Here is a 25,473-nt window from a genome sequence, read left to right as displayed (position 1 = left end):
CACCTCCGGAATAATACACTGTATAATCACCACTTCTTATTTCACCTTGTCCTTTCCACCGCACTTCGCTGACACCTAGAACAGACACCTCATTCTTCTGCATTTCCATTTTCAAATTCTCCAATTTGCCTGCTTGATTCAAGGTCCTTACATGCCATGTTCCAATCTTGTAGCTATGATGTTCCTTCTGATCTTCGTACTTTTTCTTGTTGTAACGCCTGCATGACATTTCCTCTAGAAACACTCCCCCCCAGAGATGCGATTGGGGGAGTAGTTTACCTCTGGATTGTTTTGTCTCCAGAGGAAACATCTCGCATACATGGTATCTCTGTTTTTGGAAAGAGACTATCCAGGAAAAGTGATAATGTGGTAGTTTTTCCATTTGCTTTCCACATCGCAGTACAGCAGCCTTTCAAACCACTCTGGTCACACCTGTTGCTATACGAACTTGAACCATCTCGAGCATCATTTGCTCTGTGCTTCAAGTCGCCACTGATGACGCTGCTTCCGACATCAGTTTTTCGTGTCTCTTCGTCTGATGCCTACCCTTTGACCTGTCCAGCAAGGGAGGCACTGCCAGTAGCTACGCTACCGCTGGAATAGCTCTCAGGGTCCTTGGCATACTCAAACCCCCTCACCATGATAAGGTGGAGACACCAACGAGGGGGTTACTGGTATATATGAAATTTTATCTACTCGAATTTTAATTCTCTGCACTTGTTAGGATTATTTACATAAGCTTGTAAAGGTCGATGGAAATGTTCAAAACCAACCAATGTACTGTCACGATTTAGAGGTGACTATAGACTGGGTGTGGATTGGTGAGTAGTTTTACTGACCACTTATACACACAACTAGGAAGTACAACTAATTATAGCACCATTGCTAATCTCCACAATTCACATATCACCACAGCACCTGCTAAGCCTTTTTCTAGCCTGCTGTGTCTCACCAGCCATTCCCTAGCAACGGCTTCTAACAGTGGAGATTCTTCAGCTTCACACGCTCAAGTGCTTTCTTCACATCTCCCCATGCAGAACTCAACTGTCAACTGACATGACTTGGTTGCACCATCTGTCTCCAAGATAACTTCTTGGCACGGACCACATAGAAAACCTAGTTCTTCTACTGTTGCGTATTCATTGCTGCAGGAACATGCTTACAGAGTTGCTGCCTAGAAACGGGTTGCATAACACCGTTTATTAAGAATCTGCTGCTCATGACCATTACTCAGCAAAGGGTCTACACGCTACAATATGTTATATTCATAATATCACTAGTTGCCCTTTTCTGAAGCTGGTTCATTCGTTTTTGCTTAAATTTTAAGTTGGGCTCTGGTTTTATGGTTTGTGAAAAGAATATTACACATGGCCATGGGTACAAAGTGACATTTAAGAGGCTGAATAAGTTCTTTCATTTTAATTCCTGCTGATGATTTCTCACTTTCTTGGTTAACATATCATGACTTACGTTATTTCAGTTGTTCAGAGAGAGGTATTTATACCATTGCATTTATTGATGGTTTGCGCTGCAGTAATGCTGTGTCTATCTATCAAATTAAAGAAGTATCTGACATTAATATTGCAGAGCAATCCTGCTCTAACTAAGGCACATTTTAAATTACACTGCAGCCAATATGAAAGACAGAAACATTTGGAATGACTGTAAGTGAAATATTGGGTGTCACTGAAAGCTGAAACGAAGTCTGTCCATGCAAAATATGTGCATGGTAAGCAGATAAACTATGTGATGTTCTGCAAACAAACAAATCTGTGATACAAGGCTCTCACTGATGTGAAAAAATGTTTAACAGTGAGGGCTCAGTGTTTCCAGAGGAGATACTATTAAAATACTGTCCTGTCACATCCGTGGATGTTGGGGGATCCTCTAAGCATACAAACTTATTCTGACAAACACTTGCCACAGACTCATTCCCAAAGGTGCAGAAAAAGAAAAACACTGTGACAAGCTAAATTGCAACCAAAAAGAAGAGTGAAGATGAAAACCTACAGAACGAAAATCAGCAATTTGCTATATGAATTATGCAAGTGCGCATGTCATTTAATAGCATATTTTTGCATCTTCAGATCATATTTTGTCATTTTTTGGCACATATATATTTATATTTACAATTTTTTGTGAATAAAATCCAGTGTCTAGATACTGCAGTAGTCATGTAAGCTGAGGTTACAAAATGCAGTGGCAAATGAAATGTGGAAGACGTGACCAATATAGCCATACAAACTTGCAGAGGGGGCAACTGTATATGTGGAACACCATTCTGAATGCTAAAGAGTGAGTAAGATTCGAGGTTTTCATGGTGGTGACTGTGAAGAATGCCGTCTTCTGGGATGTGGCATCACGTAGATCTTGTGTGAACTGATGTTTTGGAGGAATGTATCACCTCCATCTTCAGGGTAGAAAAATCCATGAGCGAAGAACCAGCATGAGCAGACTGAATAACATTAATATCTCCCACAATGTCATACATATGAAGGTACACAATATTCTCTGCAAGTGTGTGAGACCTTTTAAGAGCAATTCATGAAAGTGCCAAGAAGTTACTGAAATTTCTTGGATAAAACAAAGACTGAAGTGTTTCAATACATTTTTGCAGGCTTCATGAGAAACAACACATCACAATGCATATGAAAGTTTTGATTAAAGTAACATATATTCTATTTAGGATCTGAGGTTCTCACTGACTGCTCATTCTGAATAGCCACCTGCTCTCGATGGTTTCTTGCTCAGCTGATTTTTGACCCTGAAGATGGAGGTGATACGTCCCTCTAAAACGCTGGATCATGTACAGACTACACGGTGCTATATCCAAGAAGATGGCAAATTTTGTATATTCTATTTATTTTCTTGCGTTCAAGGAAATGTCTGCATGGATGAGCATATCTGACAGTATTATATCAAAACCACTGGAGAAAGTACAAGTGTGCAAAGTGAAAGATATGACAGAGAGCTGCTGGACTCACTGTGTCCAGTGACACAGTGAGTACTGAACATTATAAAACAACATGTAACAGACAGAAGTCAAAACGTAATATTAATGAGTACCATTTTCACGTTGCATGTATACACAAAATATAGGAAGAATGACTCCCATAGCGGAAGAATGATATAATACACGATTTTGAAATACGACGTATAAGATGATAAATCTTAACAAATTTTAATATATATAAATTTTATTATAGTGCATGAAGAATATATATTTCAAATCATTTTATAAATGACACATGATGGCGAGCAGTGCCATAGTTTAATGTAAATAACACACCTGAGGATGGCGCAGTGATGCCGAAACATGTAGTGAAGTGACAAGTGAGATTGTGTGCACTAGAAGACGGTCAATACATATACATCATGGACGCGAATCAGTGCAACATGATGCTAAAATACAACATAATTTAATTTTGGTTTAAAACTTAATAAAGTTGTTGATACTGACTTGTCAAGAATACGTGACATGTTGGCTTTCACAGCACTGAGAATAGCTTCCTTCATGGTTGGTGTTTTCTGGAAAACATCATCAAGACTGTTCACATCACTCTCCTTGTCCTGTTTGTACATGTCGCCGTAGAATTCCTGTCGCAACTGACTCTTCTCGAATGCACTTGCCCATGTTGAATATGTGTGTTCAAGAATGGGAGCAGCGACCTGTGTGTACAGAGTACAGTCAAATGTTCAGCAATTCAATTTTGTAACAATTCACATTTATCATCTAACACCCTGAAGATTACAAACTGTCTCACGTGAGGTTCAAAAATCCAACAACCACAGTCAGGCTGCCATTGTTAAACCTCTGATTACTGAAAGCAACACTCAGATGCATAAAAGATGGTGTCATGACCAGAAAATCTGGACATCATACAACTGGAAACACAGGTGTGGTGTGGTATGGTCAGATGAGTTGTCCTTCACACTGATCCCTGCATCAGGGAGAGTTTGCATTTAGAGAACACCCAAGGAAGCCTACAATCGAATGCCTGCTTCCAATAGTGGAAAGTGGGGGGGGGGGTCTGTGATGGTTTGGGCAGCAGTATCGTGGTACACCATTCTGTTACCCTTCATGGCTGAATTACGGCAAGGGGGTATGTGGACAAGTTGGGTAATCAGAGGCATCCCATGCTCCAGATGTTATTTCCGAACAATGATTCAGTTTCCCAAGATGATAATGCCACCATTCACACAGCTGGAACTGTTCAGTCATGGTTTGAAGAGCATGAAGGTGAACTTCAACATCTTCCTGGTCAGCAAAATCACCATATATGAACACCATTGAATCATTCTGGTCAGTACTGGAGCCTAGAGTGAGGAACAGATTCCTGTGTTCAACATCTCGAAAGAAACTAGATGTTCTTCACGAAGAATGATGGAAAATTCTTTTACAGACTGTTCAAAATTTGTACGAGTCCATTCCAAAAAAGGACTGCAGCTGTACTAAAGCCAAAAGGTGGTTCAACACCATATTAATAAAGAAATGTGTATAGTATCTGAGGTGTTTCCATTAACTATCCAACCCCTGTAAATACATTCAACCTTTCACATGAATTTTCACTTACTTCTATCTAAAAACTGTCAAGTTTCCTGTGATGTCATTCACTACAAGCAAGGAAACTAACAGATATATATGTATATTCTTTTTCACATAATCATCTGACTGGAAAAATATCCAGATTGATGGAGATATTCATAATGTACAATACAATATGTATCTAATGCCTGTATTTTCTCAGTGTATTCTACAAATAACACAGGAACTTACAGAATGACTTGTAAGCTTCACCACCTTTCCGTGAAGAGAACGTATAATGGCCTTCCTGGACTCATGGGAACCATACTTCAACATTCTTTTCACACAGAAGCAAGCATATCTGGACTGAAGCATGGCTGGCACATGAGGTACAAGCTCTTCTGTAATTGCTGCTCGCAAATCAGGTGTTCCAATTTTTAGTAACCACTGAATTACTCGAGATAAGTCATGAGAATATACAACCTAGGAAAATAATTAGTCTTAAAACATGAAATACATTTCTCCTATGATAGCGTTAATATTAACTTAAGTAACTGTGACAACATGCAGGATGTAGATCATACTGTAGAATTACTTCTTAAATTGAATACAAATACAAGAAAAATTAAAAGACACATTTCAGACTGGTACATCCTTTTAATTGAAAACCACAGTTTCTGGATATTTTACACTTAGTTCCTCAAGGCAGGGAGCCACTTTACTTATATTCAGAAGTTCCAGCTGATTTCACAGAGCTGAACTTCGCAAAAAACTAACAGCAGTATTTGCTACTGTATCACGTCTCACTAAGTTACAGACATACAGGGCAACTAGTCTAAGGGCCAGCAAATGTGTGACCAGAGGGACTGACACGCTGAACATCTTAGATGACAAACATGAAGGTACTGAATGCACTGATTGGCCACATGATAGCAAAGAAAATCCAGAAGTCAGTCACTCATAAGATGCTTTTGAGCAACCACCCAAGCCCACAGAACTAGTCTACCATGTGTGTTGAAAGGGAAGATGAGGAAAAAAAAAACAGTAAAGCTATCCCTGTACCAGCCCGTGAATGCCCATAGGGTTGTGAGATGTTGAGGGTCCCACATTATCTAGACAATTGGCTCAAAGATGGCGGTAAGGTTGTCAGCCTTATGTGCCAGCCGCACTTTACTCCCCAGGAAGATTCATGGTACTCATTTCTGTTAGAAGGTGAGTGAACCCCAGGGCCACAGTGTGGCTGGAAGGATTAGGTCAACTGAAAAAATCCAATGACCTCATCGGTACTTGAACTCGTCACCTTCCGGCTTGTAGCATAGCCCCTCAACCAACTAAGCTACCGCGTGCCCTCTGAAAGGAAAGGGAAGACAAGAGAACAAGTAAAACATCACTGGCTAAATAAAGGTGGCAAGGAGTGTTACAATTTGACTGCTGAATGAAGATAATTTTGGTGTTATACAGACATCAAGTGAACCACTGGAAACATCAAATCGGAAGACAAGAGATTCATACTCCCACATTCTAAGGAAATATTGTACAAGCAACTGTCAGCAGAATTCACTCGGACCAGGCTAAACAAATGCAATATTAATGAAGCAATTTATATGAGTGGGCTATCAGCAATGCAGCTGAAATGGGATTCAACAAATTCAGGCAAGCAGTAGTTGGATTACAATGTTCAAACAAGCGAGCTCTATATGAAGTGGAAAGATTACAAAACCTATGTAAGACATGAGATTTTCACAGTGGTAACTATGAAAAATACCATCTTCTGGGATGTGGAGCCACGTAAATCTTGTGTGAACCAATGTTTTGGAGGAATGTCGGTTCGCACAAGATCTACACAGTGCCACATCCCAGTAGACGGCATTCTTCAACACAAAATCTGTTTCTCAGACACTATACCAGAAAACTTCAATTACTGTTCAAGCACCTTGCTTCTTTTTTAAAACAAGTCATTTTTATTTTATTAAGGATATGATAATGGTATGCACTGAATATTAGCATGTTGTTTTCAAGCTTTTAATGACTGAGTACCCCTGAAACGGTTTAATAAATGTCTGGTACCCCATGCAATAGAAAACCTGTAAAATGCACATCTTAATTCTCTTAAACCCTTGTGGTCTTATGTTGGGCTGAATCTGCACTTTAAATTCTGCATTCCGGTTCTACGTTGGACTCAGTCTGCCACATGTTTTATGAATGTTATAGACATTCTGTTTGGAGAAAAAATATACTTAGTTTTCTCTGTGTTTACTTCTAGACCAACCTCTTTACATGTGTCAATTAAAGACTGTGTGTTTTTATTTATGGTATCTACATTATCACCCAGTAGATTCACAGCATCAGCATAGGCCAACAGCTGATGTGTCCCATTTAATTTCAGTCCCACCTGGTTTCCCTGGACCTTCCTAATGGCATATTCTAAAGCAAAGTTGAAAAGGAGTGGCAATAAAGCATCTCCTTGTTTTAGCCCATTCTGAATAGGAAATTTATCAGACAAATGTTTATCAACACTGACTTTAATATACGTTTTGTTTAAACATATTTTAATCAACTTAACTAGCTAGGGGTCTCCCAAACTCTATTAGAATATTGTACAATACTTCCCTCCTAACTGAATCATAGGCTTTCCTGAAGTCTACGAATAGCTGATGTACGGTCTCATTGTACTCCCATTTTTTCTCCAATATCTGACAAATGCAAAAGATCTGATCGGTAGTTGATCTGTTATGTCAAAACCCACACTGATGATCCTCAATAATTGCATATATATATTGACTTAACCTTGAGAGAAGAATATTGGATAGAATTTTGTATGAAGTTGATAGCAGTGATGTCCCCTGATAAGTACTACAGTCAGTTTTATCACCCTTCTTGTGAACTGGTACAACAAAAGACTCCTTCCACTGATCAGGCAATTTTTCCTTATGCCAAATAGAATTAGATTGTGGATCTTAGAATGAAATATTACGCCTCCTGCTTGAATAAGTTCTGCTGGAATTTGATCACTACTTGGTGATTTATACCGTTTCAATTTTGCAATAGCACTTTCAACCTCAAAAGGGCTAGAATCAGATATTAACAGCTCAGCTGTATGGATTTCTATCTGCCTAACATCACTGACCCTGTGTACATTCAATAACTGAGAGTAGTTCCTCCACCTATTCAAAATGTTGTGGGAATCTATTTCTGTGAATTCTATGACAGACTTTTCAGAGGGTCTACATATAATTTTCTCTGTTGTTATATCCCAATGGCATCTTCCAGCCGGCATGCACGGGACAGCAAACAGATCCATGAACAATGGCATGATGACTCAGATTTTTCATTGAATTTTGTCAGGATTCAGACTTTGATATACAGTAGAACTTGGTTATAACGTCATCAAAGGGACCTAAAAATAGTGTCGTTATAAACGAATGTCGTTGTAACCGAAATGGGCATTTCCACAGTAGCCTTATGTTAGTCACGTAAAAATCTACCAAAAACCGAGTTAAAATGTTGCATTTTTTAGTGAAATACGTAGCTAAGTACAGACTAACGTAACATTAACGTGGAATTGCCCAAATGTGTAATATCAAAGACATATTACAGCGCTTTTCACTGACAATACACACAATATTTCACGAATCACTTTAACTTTCTCTTCAATGCTTAAAACTTTCCTTTTCATTGCCATGTTTTCGCTACTGCACTTCTCTGGGTTTAGGCAGGAACACTATAGGGTAAGTAGACAATGTGAGGTCCTGTTAGACGAGTTTCTAGGAAAGGAATGCAGTTAACAACCTGCCGCGTCCTCTTGCACTATTCACGCAGTCCCACCCCACACCCTTGTTTTCGCATAAAACCCACGCTCCTCTTGCAGCCCGCAGTAGTATTCTTCCAGGACAGTCACGTCAGCAAGTAGAGAAAGTGAGGGTGGGCAGACACATCGAACTTTCCCACGATATCAGAGAAATTCAGGAATGAAAATTACGTTACATGCGAGGTTGATGTATTTGTGCGTGTCGTACTAAGCAAGGTATAAAAACAGTTGCTTTATGAGGACTGAGTTCGTACCATTGAATATTTGACGCAATAGACAAGGTGTCGCAGAAACTGATGTTGCTATAACCAAGTTTTACTGTACTTGATCGTACTGACCTTGATGTAGATATAAGTGGGCTTAATTTGAGTGACAGTTGTAGTAATTCTGATGATGGTCAGGTAAGTGGAAATGTAAGTGGTAATGATGGTGGTTTTAGTGGTGGTTACAATGAAGACAATTGTACTAAAGACTGTGATGAAAATAACCATGATTTCTATATCACACCATTTCATGCTTCACCTAGTTGTAAACCATCATGAAATGGATGAATGCCTCTTTCTACACATAACTTCTCATGCTCTTTTTAGTGCAACTTTACTTGAGGAAATAGCTGCTGAAACTAGCAGAAATTTAATTAAAAAAAAGACTGTACGATATGAACTGGCAGTCAGTGAAACTTCAAATTTTGTTCCCCTTCAGTTCTGTAAGAAAGTGACTGAAAGATTTGTAGGAAACATTTGAAACTAAACGATCCAAAAGAGAGGAAGACCAAGTTCAGATGTAGAAGACTGACTGAATGGCATGAACATGCACATAGATTGTAAAGGGTTCTGACAATGGTGTATAACACTCAGAATCACTGGATTTTTGGGCTATGCCCATTGTCCAGTATTCTAGAAACCAGAAAACACAAAGTTTCAGAAAGTGGATCTGTCTGCATCCTCAGATGAAGGGGGGAAGACTGGTCCAGTGATTGAGGTTAGCTCTTTCTAAAGCACCCAGACCAGTGATTGAGGTTAGCTCTTTCTAAGGGAGCCAACTGAGCAGGTATCTTCCTCCCACCTGAGGACAGAAACAGATCCAGTTTCCAAATCGTTTCCTAGTTTCTACAATACTGGATGATGGACAAAGTCCAAAAATCCAGCAATTCTGAATGAACATGCATGTTCAATCGTCCAAGTTCAACAGATGCAGAAGACCATCTGAATGGCAAACTGCACCTATTTCAGGCACATGTTGGGAAGGGAACAAGGAATTATGCAGTTCACTGAAACAGAGAAGGGAAAGGAGACAGAAGAGGAATATAGTTTTATTACGACTCCTTTTTCAGAAGCCAGCAGTTGTTCCACTACTGAAGACTTTCCTAACTCTTTATGGAACCAAAAGGTGAGTCTCTAATAACATTCCAACATCATTACAGTTGAGGGGCTTCCCCTGTTCTATGGTGGCCAGACACCAATTTGCCCTCTCTTAAGTGTCCAAGGTAGACAGGACTCCAACTAACAAGTGTTTTGCTATATATCATACAGTGAAGAAGAACCATTAGGTATGTAGCAGATAGAAATATTTTATATCTGATAAAGTTACAGAAAAAATATTCCACATTTCCAGTAGAAAATTATAATTATTTTTCACGCACAGCAATCCACAAATGATATATGCATTTTCAACTGTGATTATGATTCTTTATCTGCAGTGGTTTCATCATTTACTATTCGTGTTGTGTTCATTTTACAGTGCTGGTCTCAGTCTTCTAATTACAAACTCCCTGGAAAGGAAATACAGCTTGAAGATTATGACATCAAATGCTTACAATTGTATGTCTGCATGAAATTTGAGATGTTCAAATGTCACCAAAGTCATAATCAAAGAACTGGGTTTAATTTTATTCTATGATGAATGAGAGTAGATAGATTGGCGCCATTCACTACATAACTAGCGACAGCAGTACAATCCATAAAAAAAAATATTTCATAGTCAGTATTCAACTCTGATCCGTGCAGACCATATTTTCATCATATTTAGCAGTGTTTCTTCCCCTTCATGCAAGTTATAAAGAATAACCAACCAGTTCATAGTGAATAACAACAACATAGGGTTAATGCTGTTTTAATACAAAATGAATGCATAATTATGATTTTATTCTCATGAGAACTCCTCCGAATTCTGCTTCATTCCTAATACAAATCATATGGTTTTACTATTTTTTTTTTCCAATGACTCTTCCAGCCCATTCAGGGCCCTGACCTCTTATTCAGTTCCGTAATCATTTTTCACAGATGGTAGGACTTCTTGGGTGAGTGATCAGCCCATTGCAAAGCCGCTACCTACACACAGGACAACACAAACACAGAATAAACACATACACAAAATATCAATGCCCTGAGTGGGATTCGAACCCATGATCCCAGCATCCCTGGAAGTGAAGCCAGTGCATGCCTTAGACTGTGCGGCAACCGTAACTGGCATGGTTTTACTGTATGTCATATAATTACATACAGTACAATAAGGAAGAGCATACTGTAAATTCAACTGTTACATCATATTAGGTAATATCTTGAAATCTTTTACAATTACTATCCTATTCCTGTAAAAATCACATTATTAATTCTTCTGTAAAATTACATATAAGTTCACCGCAACTTAATTTGTTCTTACAGACTTCTCCATGTAAAATAAATTAGTGAACACTGCAGACCAGATATTTAAATGTATCATAATAACTGCACTGTTCTTTAACATTTTGTTGTTGTGCAAATATCTGCACAGTACTATGCATCATCTGTCTCTTTCTCTCACATGTATCTGTGCTGTCATGACAAGCAAATTTCAACTGTACATTCAAATTATGAGTATTTTTTCACAACCCTGCACAGCATATATGCAGCTGAAATTTTGTATATAATCATTTCTAGATGGGCCCCATAGTAAAGTAAAGGTATCCCTGTAACAGGCTGTAGAAGCCCATAGGGTTGTGAGATGTTGAGGTTCCCACACTTTCTAGATCATTGGTTCATAGATGGCAGTAAAGTTGTCAGCCTTATGCGCCCGCCGCCCTTTACCCCCCAAGAACATTCCAAGAATATTTCTCGAACTCATTTCTGTTAGAGGCTGAGTCGACCCCGGGGCCATAGGACAGCTGGAAGGATTACATCAATTGAAAAAAATCCAATGACCTCATCAGGATTTGATCCCACTTGTAGCATAGTGCCTCAACCAACTATGCTACCGCATGCCCCAGATGGGCCCCATGCATGAGCAAAATTTTGGGTGAGGTTTCAACCTGACCAACTGGAACATTTCCTTGTCAGTCCTGTTAGATCTCACTGCTACCTTTAACAATTGAAAAGCACATTACAAAAAATGATCTTAATGAAAGTCACAACAAAAATATGAAGAAAACATGAAAATGCAAACACATATGCAACTTCTGAGATGGAACCATATTTCAGTGTGCCATCTGAAAGAAAAGGTTATGAAATGCTGAATAAAACAACCAGTAATATATCCAAATTCCAGAAAGTGTCATGTGGCATCATAACCCTGATTACTCAGGTAACAATACCTGATACTAAAAGGTATGTACCACTATACGGTTTTATGAAAACGAAAAGAGCTTCAGCCATATCCTATAGTTAAAATGAAGATAACTCCTACCATACTCATATGGGCAAGCAGAGGACTCATTCATCAATAAATATGATCTGCCAAGTTGCAGGGTGATCACTATTTACCTTGTGCAGCTTGTTTCTTAATAAGCCATGTATTTCTAAGGTTAGTTTTTCCCGCTGTTCAATGGGACAATCATTTCTCCGAACCTCTTCCCACAGCTTTTTTGATTTATTAATAAGAGTGTAAATAGTACACTTCTGTTCCTTCCGTGTGTTTCTTAGTTCTTTCTTCTTCTTTTTGAACTCTGGCCAATTTGGCTTTTCTGTATAACAAACACATACAAAGAGCACTAAGACAAAAAGAGTCAATTTATGAATAAAACACAGCTGTTAAAAATTTCTTACACATACGTTCCGTAATTAATTTAATTTGCTTAGTGGGGGGTGGAGTCCAACTGGGTCCACTCAGCATGGCAGCCACTGATTGGACTATTGTAGCCTGCCCTGGGTGGTTATGATGATGGAGAATTTGGTGGACTGAAGATTGGCAGGAGAAATCGAAGTACTTGGAGAAAACCCACCCCAGCGCCACTTTGTCCACTACAAATCACACTTGACCAGACCTGGGATTGAACCTGGGCCAGCACAGTGGGAAGCTAGAAACTAATCGCTTGAGCTATGGTGCGGCCTATATGTTCAGTAAATAAATACCATACACAGCCAAATATAAGGCAATCCGTTATTTTTCCAACAGGAAAATAAGGGAAAATATTTTGGGAGAGAGGGAAAAAACTGAACATGTCACTTAGTTCTGAGGGTTGAAAGCAAATAGAAATTCATTATATTTAATCTTAAAGACCCAAAAATGAGGTGACCCCTCTTTTCTAAGCAGCAGTATTGGGGGGGGGGTACTTGCTTTATATTCTGGCTAATACAGTCACAGTTATCCCTAGTTATTAGAAGTAAATATGAGAGCCACCAACACAATTTATTATAAAAATTAATATTAAAATGTTTGATATTTGGTTTATTTACATCCCACTACATGTTTCAATCTGCAGCGATCACCATCTTGGATGAAGACTGTCAAAAATATGGAAACACCTCGTGAAATGTATGCCTGAATTGAGGTGTTTATTTTAGCGATGTTTGTAGGTGACGATGTCGTATCTGTCCAATAGCACTACCTGTACAACCTCCGCAATACGCTGCAAGCTTCATTTGTTGTCGAGACAGTGTTCTGTGCAGTTTTTAGTGCATCATGTCAGAGCTAACAGAAATCGAACGCGGGCAAATTGTTGGGGCCGGTATGGTGGGTTCATCCGTAACCAAGGTAGCCGAGGTTTTTGGTGTTTTGCGAGGTACAGTATCCAAGATGATGACCACATACAGGACTGGAAAAAGCACATCCAATAAATACCAGCGTGGATGGAGATGTGTGTTGTGTGATCGAGACAGATGAACATTGCGTAGGATTGTGACGAAAAATAAGACTAAATCTGCAAAAGTGACTGCTGAACTGAATGTCATGCTCACAAACCCTGTCAGCACCAAAACAGTACGAAGGGAACTCCACGAGCAGGGTATTTCTGGACGAGCTGCAATTCCAAAGTCACTCATCAGTGATCAAAATGCCACCAAGAAGAGAGTGTGGTGCCGATGTCACAAAATCTGGACTATGGAGCAATGGAAGATGGTCATTTGGTTGGATGAGTCCACCTTCACACTGTTTCCAATTTCTGGCCGAGTTTACCTCTGGAGAACGGCATCCCAAGCTTATGATCCAGATTGTTTGCTGCCAAGAGTGAAACATGGAGGGGGTTCGATCATGGTATGGGCAGCTATATCGTGATATTCTGTCAGATCCATCATTACCTTGCAAGGTCACTTCACTGCCAACGACTATGTGACCATTTTGGGCGACCAGGTCCATCCCATGGTGCAAACATTGTTCCCCAATAGTGACGCCATTTACCAAGAAGACAATTCCCGTTGTCACACAGCTCACATCGTCCAGGACTGGTTTTCTGAGCACTAAGATGAAGTGTCACGTCTGCCATGGCCCCCACAATCACCAGATATCAATATTATTGAGCCTTTGTGGTTTATTTTGGAGAGCAATCTGTGTGCATGCTATCCACCTCCATCATCATTAACAGAACTTGCCAATGTTTTGCAGGAAGAATGGTACAAGACTCCCTTGCAAATAATACAGGACTTGTATTTATCCATTCCAAGGAGACTGCAAGCAGTTCTGCAAGCCAGAGGTTGTCCTACTCCATAGTAGTCACGGTACTGTGATTTTTGTTGGGTGTTTCCATCTTTTGTCCATCCCCTGTACATGGTAAAAAGCAACCTGGCAGCCCATACTAAAGCTGAGTAACCCATATAGAAAGCTTTCATACATATACACCAATTTATATCTAGATACATACAGCAACTCTGTGAAGTAAGTAAAGCTATCCCCGTACCAGGCCGTGAAGGCCCATAGGGTTGTGAGACGTTGAGGGTCCCACATTATCTAGACAATCGGCTCAAAGATGGCGGTAAGGTTGTCAGCCCTATATGCCGGCCGCGCTTTACTCCCCAGGAAAATTATTTAATTAATTCTTGGTACTCATTTCTGTTAGAGGCTGAGTAAACCCCAGGACCTAGTGCAGCTGGAAGGATTAGGTCAACTGAAAAAATCCAATGACCTCATTGGGACTTGAACTCACGAACTCTGTAAGACACAAAAACCAGCCACCTAAAATATTACATACTTTGTATGTCGACCAATCTCCATCACACACCAAACAAACAATTTGTGTGCCCAAAGGATCAGAATCTACAAAGCTCGGCTCATCTATACCACAGAACAACTAGTACCCTAAACAAACCACTTCCCCCATTTTTATACTAAAATACTAATTGTTATCTAATTTACTTAAATTATCAGATTTTAACTTTTAGTGCATCTAACCTTTAGCAAAATATGATACATGTTATTTGAGATATAGCTTGTACTTACTTAAGAACTCAGATTTATAATATTATTGGAAAATGTAAAAAATAGACCCATTTTAATAGATAATTCAATAATGACCAACTGGGTGATACAGTTCGCTTGTGGACTAAAAGTCAAGGCATTTGTTTTGAATACAATAATGACATATGTATTCAGAGACCACCCGATCATGATCTGTCCATACTGAAACAGGCAGCTGGATGCAAATACTGCGAATATTAAACATTTAAATATAGGTTTTATAATCAACTGTTGTATGGACAGCTCTCAAATATACCTTTAATATACAATACATAACAGGATGCAAAAAATAAGGACATCTCCAATTACACATTCAAGTTCTACAATTTTAACCTTCTGCACTAGTGTGACAAAGACAGAAAACCTGTCTTTTCACATAATGATAATAATCAACGTATTAAATCCTTATTTTGTTTCTGTTGTGCTGGATAGAACTGTTTCGAGCACCTCTGTTACTGTAATAAAAACTGCATCTTTGTGTAATATTCTATTTAAATAGTAAATAGAACTAATTTTACAGTATGACTGAGAACCTGAAAATCATTTGGCCCTTCAGTGGGGACTGGCGAACACTCTTTTGTAAACTTGGGCAGACTCAACAAAGCAACAGTTTACATACACTGCAATTTCTCTTCAATACCAAACTGGTAAATCAATCAACAGCTATCAACCATGTTTGAGCATTGAATTTCAGTTGACTAATGATACCCTATGAAGTTTCAACTTCATGAATTTTGTGGCAGTTTGTGGCAATGCGTTTGAAATACAGTCTCTTGTGCTTTGAGAAAAATGTTCATGCCCAGGACTGATTCCATCCGCTTTTTCCTACATGAGCATTTGACATTTCAAAGAGATCAAGGATATCAAATACTGCAGTGACTCAATGATATAAAAAAATTTACAAAACCACACTTAATAAACTGAATTCTTATATAAAAAACTTCAACCTTCTTGTAGTCTTGTCAAGTGTAGCTCTGTGGTAGCAGCAAAGGGCCACAGCACACAATACCACAGCAGACTAGTTTGTAATTTCAAACCAAAACTGACAATGCAGCTACAAATATCTTGCACAGAAGTCAGCAGAAAGCAAAGCCTCGGTTCTATTAGAAACTCTGAATAAAATACTGTATTACTTTGAAGTCACATCCAGTTTTTAAATGAGGGTCTTAGGAAAAAATTAGAAAGGTGTATTTATTGAGAACACAACAATTAAAATAACACTTTTAAAGTGAAAAGTAATGGAAAATATACTAGAATAAAATGAAAATTTAAAATTTTCACTACATGCACATTCCTTTCTATCTTTTTTATTTAATCAGAAAGTTCGTCCAATGATCCTGCAGTCACACTTTTATTTTCTGAAGATGATACACCCTTGCCCCTTTGTTCATTGTCATTAAAAAGAATGTCATCTTTCATTCCATCTTCCACATTAGACAAAGAGCACTTTAAAAACGATTTTGAAATAATACGGACTGGCATTTCTTTCCAAGCTTCAGATATCCAGTCCACTATTACTAACATTGATGATTTCTTTATTTTGCCACTAGGTGTCAGTACTGATTGTCTTTATTTAGCCAGGCATCACAGTGTTTAAGGACAAGATGCCTGAATGGATTCCTAATTGACACATCAAGTGGTTGTATTTGACTGCCATGACACTATGAATTTCCACTAGATCAGTTTCTTGCTATGCAATGGCGTGGAAAACACATTTCTGCGGCACCAAATACAGACGCAACAACAAAAGAGCTGTTGTTTTTGTTGGTGGTGAGTAAGGGTTATAAGGAGGCAAAAGTTCAGAGCTCATTTCAGTTATGGGATATGTGCCAGACAGTATGGATGTAAGCAAACAGTTCTAAAATCCGAAACATCTACTGAAGATAGAGAACACTTTATGTGTGCCATAGTTATAGTGATATTTGGAGTGTGTAATTAAGTAAGACTGTTACAGTTACTGTGTTAAAATCTGTTACCAGAATTAGCATGTGCTGTAGTGGTTTGTAAAGAGTGAAAATTAGCAAGAGTGTTATAGTTACTTGTAGTTACAACGTGTAAGTGGTCAATGAATTCCATCACCAATTCAAAACCATGTCAATAGTCACCCAAAATTGTGACAACACCAAAGATACCAAATAAAAAATATGCTGATATATCATCTAATCCCTACCTCTGTGTATCTGACTGCAACATAAGAGCAAAATAATTTGTCACTCATCCATTTTTAAATACAATATATGAACCATAAGTGCAAATGAAGAGAAGTTCACATACAAAAGTACTTACCAGCTGCTTTTGTCCTCTTTGAATCTTTTCTAAGGGTCTCAGCATTTCTTTTCTTAGGCTTCCTTTGTTTCTTAGACTTAGGACTGTTTTTTTCTATCTTAGCTTTTGGTTCCTGCCCAGAATCGTGTGTACTGTGGCGTTTCCTACTAACCATGGTCATTGTTTCTGCATAAGAAAAACAAAAGAACCACTACTGTTTAAAGTATATACAGTAGTTTGTATTTTACAGTTCACGTATGTAAGAACTATTTACCAGCTATTTTCATCCTTTTTGAATCATTTCTAAAGGTTCCATCACTTGTTTTCTTTAGTTCCCTTTGTTTCTCAGACTTTGAAATGTTTGTTTCTACCTTGGCTTCTGGCTCCTGTCCTGTGTCAAGTGTACTGTGGTGTTTCCTACTTACAATGGTCATTGTTTCTTAACTTAAAACTAATTATGGAAATCTGAGGCAGGAGAATATAAATGTGAAAATGGTGAAGAGAAAGAAGGCAAAGTATGAAGACAGGGCACGGAGTATGGGAGCAAGAACCAACACCATTGGTGATTCTGTCAAACTCCTACACCCCTAGCTTTTGTTGAAATAATGAGACATACCTCCTATTATAAATCAGATACTCTCCCTCATCCATAAGGAACAAAGGGTATATTTTATGCACCGTACTTGTATTCTAATTTGTAATTAACATGAATCAAGATGTTTAAAATATTCTTGTGAATAATTATTTGAGTGACAAATATGAATGTGTCTTAAGATTCCGTGAAGGGACAAGATAATTCTAAATCTGCCATCCTTTATTGTTATTTTCCATATACGCCTACTTCAGAACAACAAATCTTATACAGCATTAAGAAAGGATTGTCTTATTATTCACCACTGGCCTATCCTGCTTATGCTGAGTTACATCCCTTGTGCATACTGTGAAGCAAGACAAGAACTTGTGGAAGGGAACACATCTTTCTTAAAGATCCTGGTACAAACTTGTAGTAGTCTTTGTAACAAGCATGCATCACACAGTACATGGAACCATATCCCAAAGTTTGGTGAAATATTTTTTGTTCATCCTGTACAGAACTGAGTGACAGGATGACTGATGAATTGCAATGGACTTTGAAGGAAAGAATCGTGGCTTAATTGATGTTACATCCCAGCTATTTCATGGAGGGCCTGAGGAAACCCAAGAAAAATCTCAGTGAGACCAGCCAATGTCTAAAGTAAGACTTTAACTGTGTACCTATTGAATATGAGTCTACAGCATTAATGGTACATGAACCCACTTTGCACATTTGAAGAAATAACTCTACTTAATCCACAAGGGAATTTTAAAAATTCATTATGATACATGCTTGACCAACATAATCTCATGGCAGGGTCTTATGAACAGTAAAAGGCAATGATGAGAGAAGACTAATATTTGCAGAACCATGTTTCATGTGAACTGCATGATACATTCTGCTATAAAAGAAATTAATGAACTGTAAATTCCAGAAATAACATAATTTACAGAATAATAAAAATCTGGACATGTTGGGAGGATGAGCTCTGACAGGATGCCATATGAGACCTTCATAATGATGGAAGGACTGTAACAGGTCTCAATACAGCTGGTACTGGAAAGGAAGATGATGGTCATGATAAACAAACCTACTCCCCTTTCCTTTCCAATTAGCATGAGTCTAAGGTTGGTTGTTTCCAGTTTGGTGTTCCACATTTCTACTGCAAAGCAGACAGAAATGCAGTGACCAGCTATTACGCCTGTTTCATTTGCAACATATCTCTACATATTACACTATTTACCAAAGATGGGTGCAGCTGTACTAGCAAAATTAAGAAAATATTGTTCTTTACTACATTTAGAGATACAGGTATTCCTCATTTTATTAACTTTTGCTACAGTTCACAACTTATGTTCATAAGAAGTTTCTTTTTGCATAGGCAGAGAATTACAAACACAATACATTGGGAGATGGGGAGAAGCAGATATCCCCACATATGTCCTTTGCCCACCTATCCAGTCTGTCCGTGCACCTTGCTGTGAGTGTACAGAATCATCTGTGTTCTTAACAGTTACATTTTATCCACAAATATTTGTTATTAGCATCCATCAGACTACAAAACATATGAAAGTGGTTGTAAGAGGTGTTGATTACCCAAAGAAACTAACGAACAATAACGAAGCAGCATCTTGCATTGGATCAGCTATGAGAAAGTAATCATGAATAAAATAATGCAGCTTTATTTGCAACAATCAGTATCATAAACAGGTAATAGTACCCTTATTTTAATATCTATTTACTATTACAACACATGTTAAAACATATTGGGGGATTCTCTGGGACTTGTGCACAAGTCAGTGGCTTTTACAAGTAATGTGAATATCATTTTCAATTTATGAATTTCCTCTTTAAAAACAGTTTTCATGGAACAAATTAGCCTTGTGAATTGAGAAATACCTGTATACAGTTTTATATTTCTCCAACACAATTTAGTAACTGGCTAAACTGCATTATTAGCTTAGTTAAATGGAACATGTGTTATGTCAGTTTGCAAAGAAGCAGAAATACAACACAGATTTTGTGAAAAAGTTTTGTGGATGATGACTCATACTTCCATGTACCAAAGAGGCTCATAATATGTCACTGAATTATAAAACTTTTCCCTAAATAAATGATTTGACTAATGAGAAATGCCTGGGCTTGACCTCACAGTGGTACTGTAATACAATGTGTCTTTAAGTCAACCATTTAACTCAGCAAATTATGTTTTGCTCCATAACACTGTGACATGCAGGCCATTTCTAGAAAATGGACTGGCAAACACATTTCCGTGGAGATACGATTCTTGGACACAAACACCGCTGAGCGTTAAGTAAATGTTCCATAGGATATGAAAGTGAGAAGTGTAGGTGCTGCTACAAAATTAACACACATTTCCATGGAGGTGACTACTCAGAGGCCAACTCTGTACACAATAAAGGTTTCCATGTAAACAAACAAGCAACAAACATTTTCCTAGATTACTGCCAGACTATATTATCAGCTGTTCAGCTAAGAAGTGATTCATTCATAAATCTACAGGAGCTGCAGCAGAAAGGAGAACCATGAATGAATTCTTGAATGGTCAGTTTCGATGTAGTGTCGCTCTTTACCAGGGTGACTATAGAGGATACTATGGATCGGCTAGGACGACATTTCAAAGAAGATATTTTGAGAGACTCTTCTGCTATGTCCTGACCACCTCATACTTCATCTTCAATGGCCAGTTCTATGAACAAACTGATGGGGTGGTGATGGGCTTGCCACTGTCTCCGGTTATCGCAGACTTATGTATGGAGGAATTTAAAGAGAGGGTACTTGACTTGGCCCCACACAAGCATGGTTGCTGCTTTCGCTACATGGACTACATCTTAGTCATCTGGCCACATGGGCTGACAAGCTTAAGGACTTCCTGAACCACCTAAATAATATCAACCAGTGCATTCAGTTCACAATGGAGACTGAAATTGAGGGCCACCTCCCCTTCCTGGATATAGATATTTACAGGAGACCCAACGGTTCTCTGGGCCATAGAGTGTACCGCAAATCCACCCATACAAACCTCTAACTTAACACTGCGTCCCACCACCACCCTTCCAACAAGCAAGCTGTACTTTCCGCACTGGTGCACAGGGCTAGAGCTCTATGCGATCAAGACAACCTACATGCGGAGTTGGTACTCCTGGGGGATGTTTTCAGGCAGAACGGATACAACAACCGGCAGATCCACAGAGTTGTCAACCGTCGGCTGAACATCAGTCAGCCCAAAGATAAACCGGCCTCAGTCGCCTTCCTGCCTTATGTTGGGACTATATTCAACCATATTAGTAGAGTGCTGTCCCAGCACAACATCAAATCAGTGGGCCTGCCTCCAAAAAAATTATCTAGTTTCCTCCGGCCAGTCAAAGATAGCCTGGGACTAAGGACACCGGGTGTATACAGTATACCATGCAAGTGCAGCAAGGTCTATATTGGGCAGACAGGCTGTTCTGTGGACAAGAGGTTGAAGGAGCATCAGCGGCACATCCATCTTGAACATTCAGACAAGTCAGCTGTGGCTGAACAGAGCATCATTTTTGGACACCACATTCAGATTCAGAATACCTCCATCCTCCCTACCAAGACCAGTTATATGGATCGCATCATTAGGGAGGCCATTGAGAATGAACTCCATCCCGACAATATGAACAGAGAGGCGGGGTTTTGTCTCAGCAAGTCATGGAAGCCTCTCATCTGTTCCCTCAAGTAACCTCCGAAATACGGCAGCCCTATAGGCCACTCAGGTCCACCCCAGCCTCCGAGCTACAGGGTTAATGCCCTCCATTTAACCTTTCGTTCTCTCCCCCTAACACATAATCTATACCAGCTCTGGCCCACTACCTGCTGGCTATTCCACCAGACCCTTCCCTTCCCCTTCTCTACTATTTCCCTATGTAGCCACACTCCTTCTCTCCTTCTCTTATACAGCTGTGTTTACTTGACTGGACTCAGTCTGTTGCACCTGCTCTGCTGCTTCGCTCGCGGATTTCGTCTTGTCTTCTACCCTGAAGATGGAGGCGATACATTCCTCCGAAACGTAGGTTAACACAATTTCTACAAGGCGCCACATCCCAGAAGATGACTTTCTTCCAGAATGAATTCATTCGTAAATCAGAAGTGAGTGATTCGTAAATCAACAGGCATATGTAAAATAACTCTGAACAAAGTCAGCCACAGTAGAAAACAGACTAGAAGAGAAGACAGTTGTTGTTCAAGTCAGTCACTGATCAGACCAGAACAGATCGGATAACAACTGAGCTGAAGACAAATTTGAGTTACTGTAAACTGACAATGATTAAGAGTGATTGTAAAAGGTGTTAATAAATCTAATCATCTAATCCAGAACCTGTTATTATTGGTCCTGGAGCCATAAACACATGACAATACCATACATACATATTATGGAGTGAAATGGGGAATGGAAAAAACTACACAATCAGCTTCTTCACAGTTCTCATAGCATTGTTAGGATAGTTACGTCAAAGGGTTTACAAACCGTTGGGAAAACCTTTCACAAGACAGGTTCTTGATTATGGAACTGGGGCAATAACATTACTCCAACCATTACAGAAATGGGCTATGGGGATGTGTAACAAATTGAACTGGTTCCAGAAGGAATCCAGTGGTGGGCTTCAATGCTCTTGGTGATGAATGCTGTTGTTCTATAACCAGGCAGTTATCAGCCTTTGTTGTTCATTCAAAGTAGCTCTCTTTTCAACAAAGGATTCTGTATCAAATGAAGGATTCTGTTGACATAAACTTGTGTCAGGATAACATAATAAAGCTTTCAATTTTTAATTAACAGTGGAAAAACAAATGTAATGCCTCTTATAGGAAAAGATGTTATACGATAAAACACTATGATAACAGCCAATATAGCTGAAGAGGCAGTAAATTTTAACTATCTGGCATGGGGAAATACCATGCAAGTGTGATGAAGACACTAATAAATTGCATGAATTCCAGCACATGTGCAGTACAATAAATGGAACACTATGAAAAAACTCAGTTATGGCAATCCCTGTGCTAATGTGGTCTGAAAGCTGAGTACTAAATTGAGCTGACAGAAGATGGATTGAAAAACAGTATAAATGAAATTTCTGCGTGTAGTCTCTGGGCATTTTCTCCACGATCATGGATATAGTAAAACGGTAAGCATTCAAAAGAGAATTTTTAAATTACAAAACAAAAACCTATGGCATGAACATCTGCCAAGAAGGTAACATAACAAGCCCACTGGACATAGAAATGTACCACGACCCAAAATAAGCCTACAGATTCGTTCTGAGAGGGACGGAGCCTGGCGCTCACCCTGCAGCCGATGATAACGGGTAGCTGAACAAAACGTCATTGTTAATACTAAGGTCGTAGATACTGTGACCAAATACAAATTTTATTTTTACAAAATAATTTTATCATTATAATTTACAATTATATATTGTTTTATCAGTGTTTGTATTGATTCTTTATATATTCCTGTGAGAAAGTTAATATGTATTTATGGCTAGTGTATGTCTTATATTGTATTATTTTTATGTTTGACATGATTCATATTAATTGATCCCTAGCACAGCATTGTTAATTTAGATATAGGACTTTGTTCTGCTTTTGAATCTTCTTGTGATTTGCCTTGCCAGTATCTTGCTGACTTTGTTATATATATTTTTAACTTGTTTCAACAGCTGTTGGAGCATATCTCATTATCTGTTTTGAAATGTTCTATATCCAATGGTTTTATACCTGTAACTGGATCTATTAGAATATAATAAAGATATGATATGATATGCACCCATAAACAAACCATCACAGGAACGGATATAATAAATTATATTATACATTTAAAAGAAAACAGGTGATCTGCAGTACCTTACCATTAAAGCACTATCAAATAGTATCTATAATACTGAAATACAACACTGGAGCTTTTATAGCAGTCAAAAACAATACCAAACATATCTAAGTTAAGATGGTTACGATCGTTTACGACTGCTTACAATGTGAACTTAACAATTTTCGAGATATCGTACATGATCTACTTAATGGCGCCACCACCACAGAGAGTGGAAAACCGTAAACCCTGACAGGAATCAGAAAAGACAAAAGTCGGAAGTCAGTATTCCATGGAGAGGAGTACAGTTATAAATTTATGACAGGTTGGTAACCCTTCAGATGTATATGTAATATATAATTACAGTATTGATATTTCCATGTGCAATTTACTAGCGCCACTCAGCTGGAAAACAAAAATTTCGTGGGTCTCTGTTCGCCACCTGCTTTCCCGCTGGTTTCTTGCTCAGCGTATGCGAATCCGAAGATGGGGGCGGTATGTTCCTCGGAAACGCCGGTTCACCTGCAACGGACTACACCGCATTATAGTATACTAGATGTACCAGATGATTGTATTCTTCATGGGGGAAGCTTGTAACATGTAAGACTTAAGAACATTTTTGTCATCACATGAGGTTTGTACATACAGATTGTGATGTCTGTGCTTAAGGAGAAAATCCAAGAGAAGGTTGGAATGACCCTACTTTTACACTGCACTGTATTCAGCATTGAACCGTACAAGATCCACGTACATTTTCATTTTCATTTTTTCATTTCATTGGCTTCTTATATTATGCTAACTTTAAGAAAAGATCTACAAATAAATTTTAAGTAATTCATGCAAAGTAATGTAAAGTCCCCACCTAGAACTGGACGCCCATTATGATACTTTGAACATCTCAAGCCGTAAACAAAAACACAACTCTGTGGTTTTTGTTTGCAAACGAACTATGCACTAACTTCGCTGACAAGCGGCTGCCGCTCAGTACAACTCAAGCTCTAGTACTGGTCAATTAAGAAACTTGACATACTAAATGGTACTTCTGTATATAATTTAAATTTAGGTGCTTGGTTGTCTGGGATACGATGTCATGTAAGCTGGTAAATTGGCACCAATATTTCATAGGAACTGGCTGCCTTCATCTTAGGGGCAGATGTGAAGCTGGAGGCATCAGGTTCCTATTTCAATGACCCACCTTCTGGTGCAGGTGTACTTCAGAGGGTATTGTTGTATATGGAGGCTAACTTGTTAACATTTAATAAGAAATATTGTCAGTAAAGGCAAAATGTGAAAATTAAGTTAAAACTTGTGACAGAGGCTGTACACAAGGGAAATATGATAACTTGACCTCTACCCGGATGTATTTGTACATTGCTTCCAAATTTACTTAGTTTCTCAGCCCAAGGGCAAACATTTAATATGGTATGTGACCAACTTGGAATAACATTTTACCACCCCTGGGTAAAGTCTAAGAACAGGGCCAAGGTACTGTAAGACCATCTCCATATACATATCCTCGATTTGTACTGACTGTCGTCACGAGGGGAAAGTTCAACGGGAAATTCCTAGAGAAAGCACCCCTAAGAAAAGTATATAAACCCCAGGAAATCAGCTGACGACAGTCTTCTGACCAGGCACTAAGAGTCGGGACTCTGTGCTGTTTAAGACTTGGCCGGCGCCATTGGCCTAAGGCGCTTACCTGATTTCTCTATTGTACATGTCATTTGTATAATAAACCACTTGTTTTAAGCTAGTCTCCAGCAAGCTGTCTTTCAACCACTGCAGACAGGGAACTACGGCTCCCTCTCGGC

The 25,473-nt window shown here is 38.8% G+C and overlaps 1 protein-coding gene across 1 annotated transcript in view; it reads right to left on the bottom strand.

Annotated features, from left to right (window-relative positions):
- LOC111866903 (pumilio homolog 3) overlaps positions 1 to 23,875 on the bottom strand; it is a 48,775-nt gene extending 24,900 nt beyond the window's left edge. The window contains exons 1-5 of the mRNA XM_023856266.2: positions 23,706 to 23,875; positions 17,262 to 17,426; positions 12,071 to 12,270; positions 4,778 to 5,008; positions 3,461 to 3,669 (exon numbers count right to left, since the gene is read on the bottom strand). Coding sequence (XP_023712034.1) covers positions 3,461 to 3,669; positions 4,778 to 5,008; positions 12,071 to 12,270; positions 17,262 to 17,421 — 800 coding nt within the window. The 5' untranslated portion in view covers positions 17,422 to 17,426; positions 23,706 to 23,875. The remainder of the gene's footprint in view (positions 1 to 3,460; positions 3,670 to 4,777; positions 5,009 to 12,070; positions 12,271 to 17,261; positions 17,427 to 23,705) is intronic.
- Between the last annotated feature and the right edge of the window lie 1,598 nt (positions 23,876 to 25,473).

The sequence above is a fragment of the Cryptotermes secundus genome, unplaced genomic scaffold (assembly GCF_002891405.2).
Source record: "Cryptotermes secundus unplaced genomic scaffold, Csec_1.0 scaffold858, whole genome shotgun sequence".
In the NCBI taxonomy this organism is placed as follows: Eukaryota; Metazoa; Arthropoda; class Insecta; order Blattodea; family Kalotermitidae; genus Cryptotermes; species Cryptotermes secundus.
The sequence above is the reverse complement of the archived record's forward strand: the minus strand, read 5'-3'. Positions and strand labels throughout refer to the sequence as shown.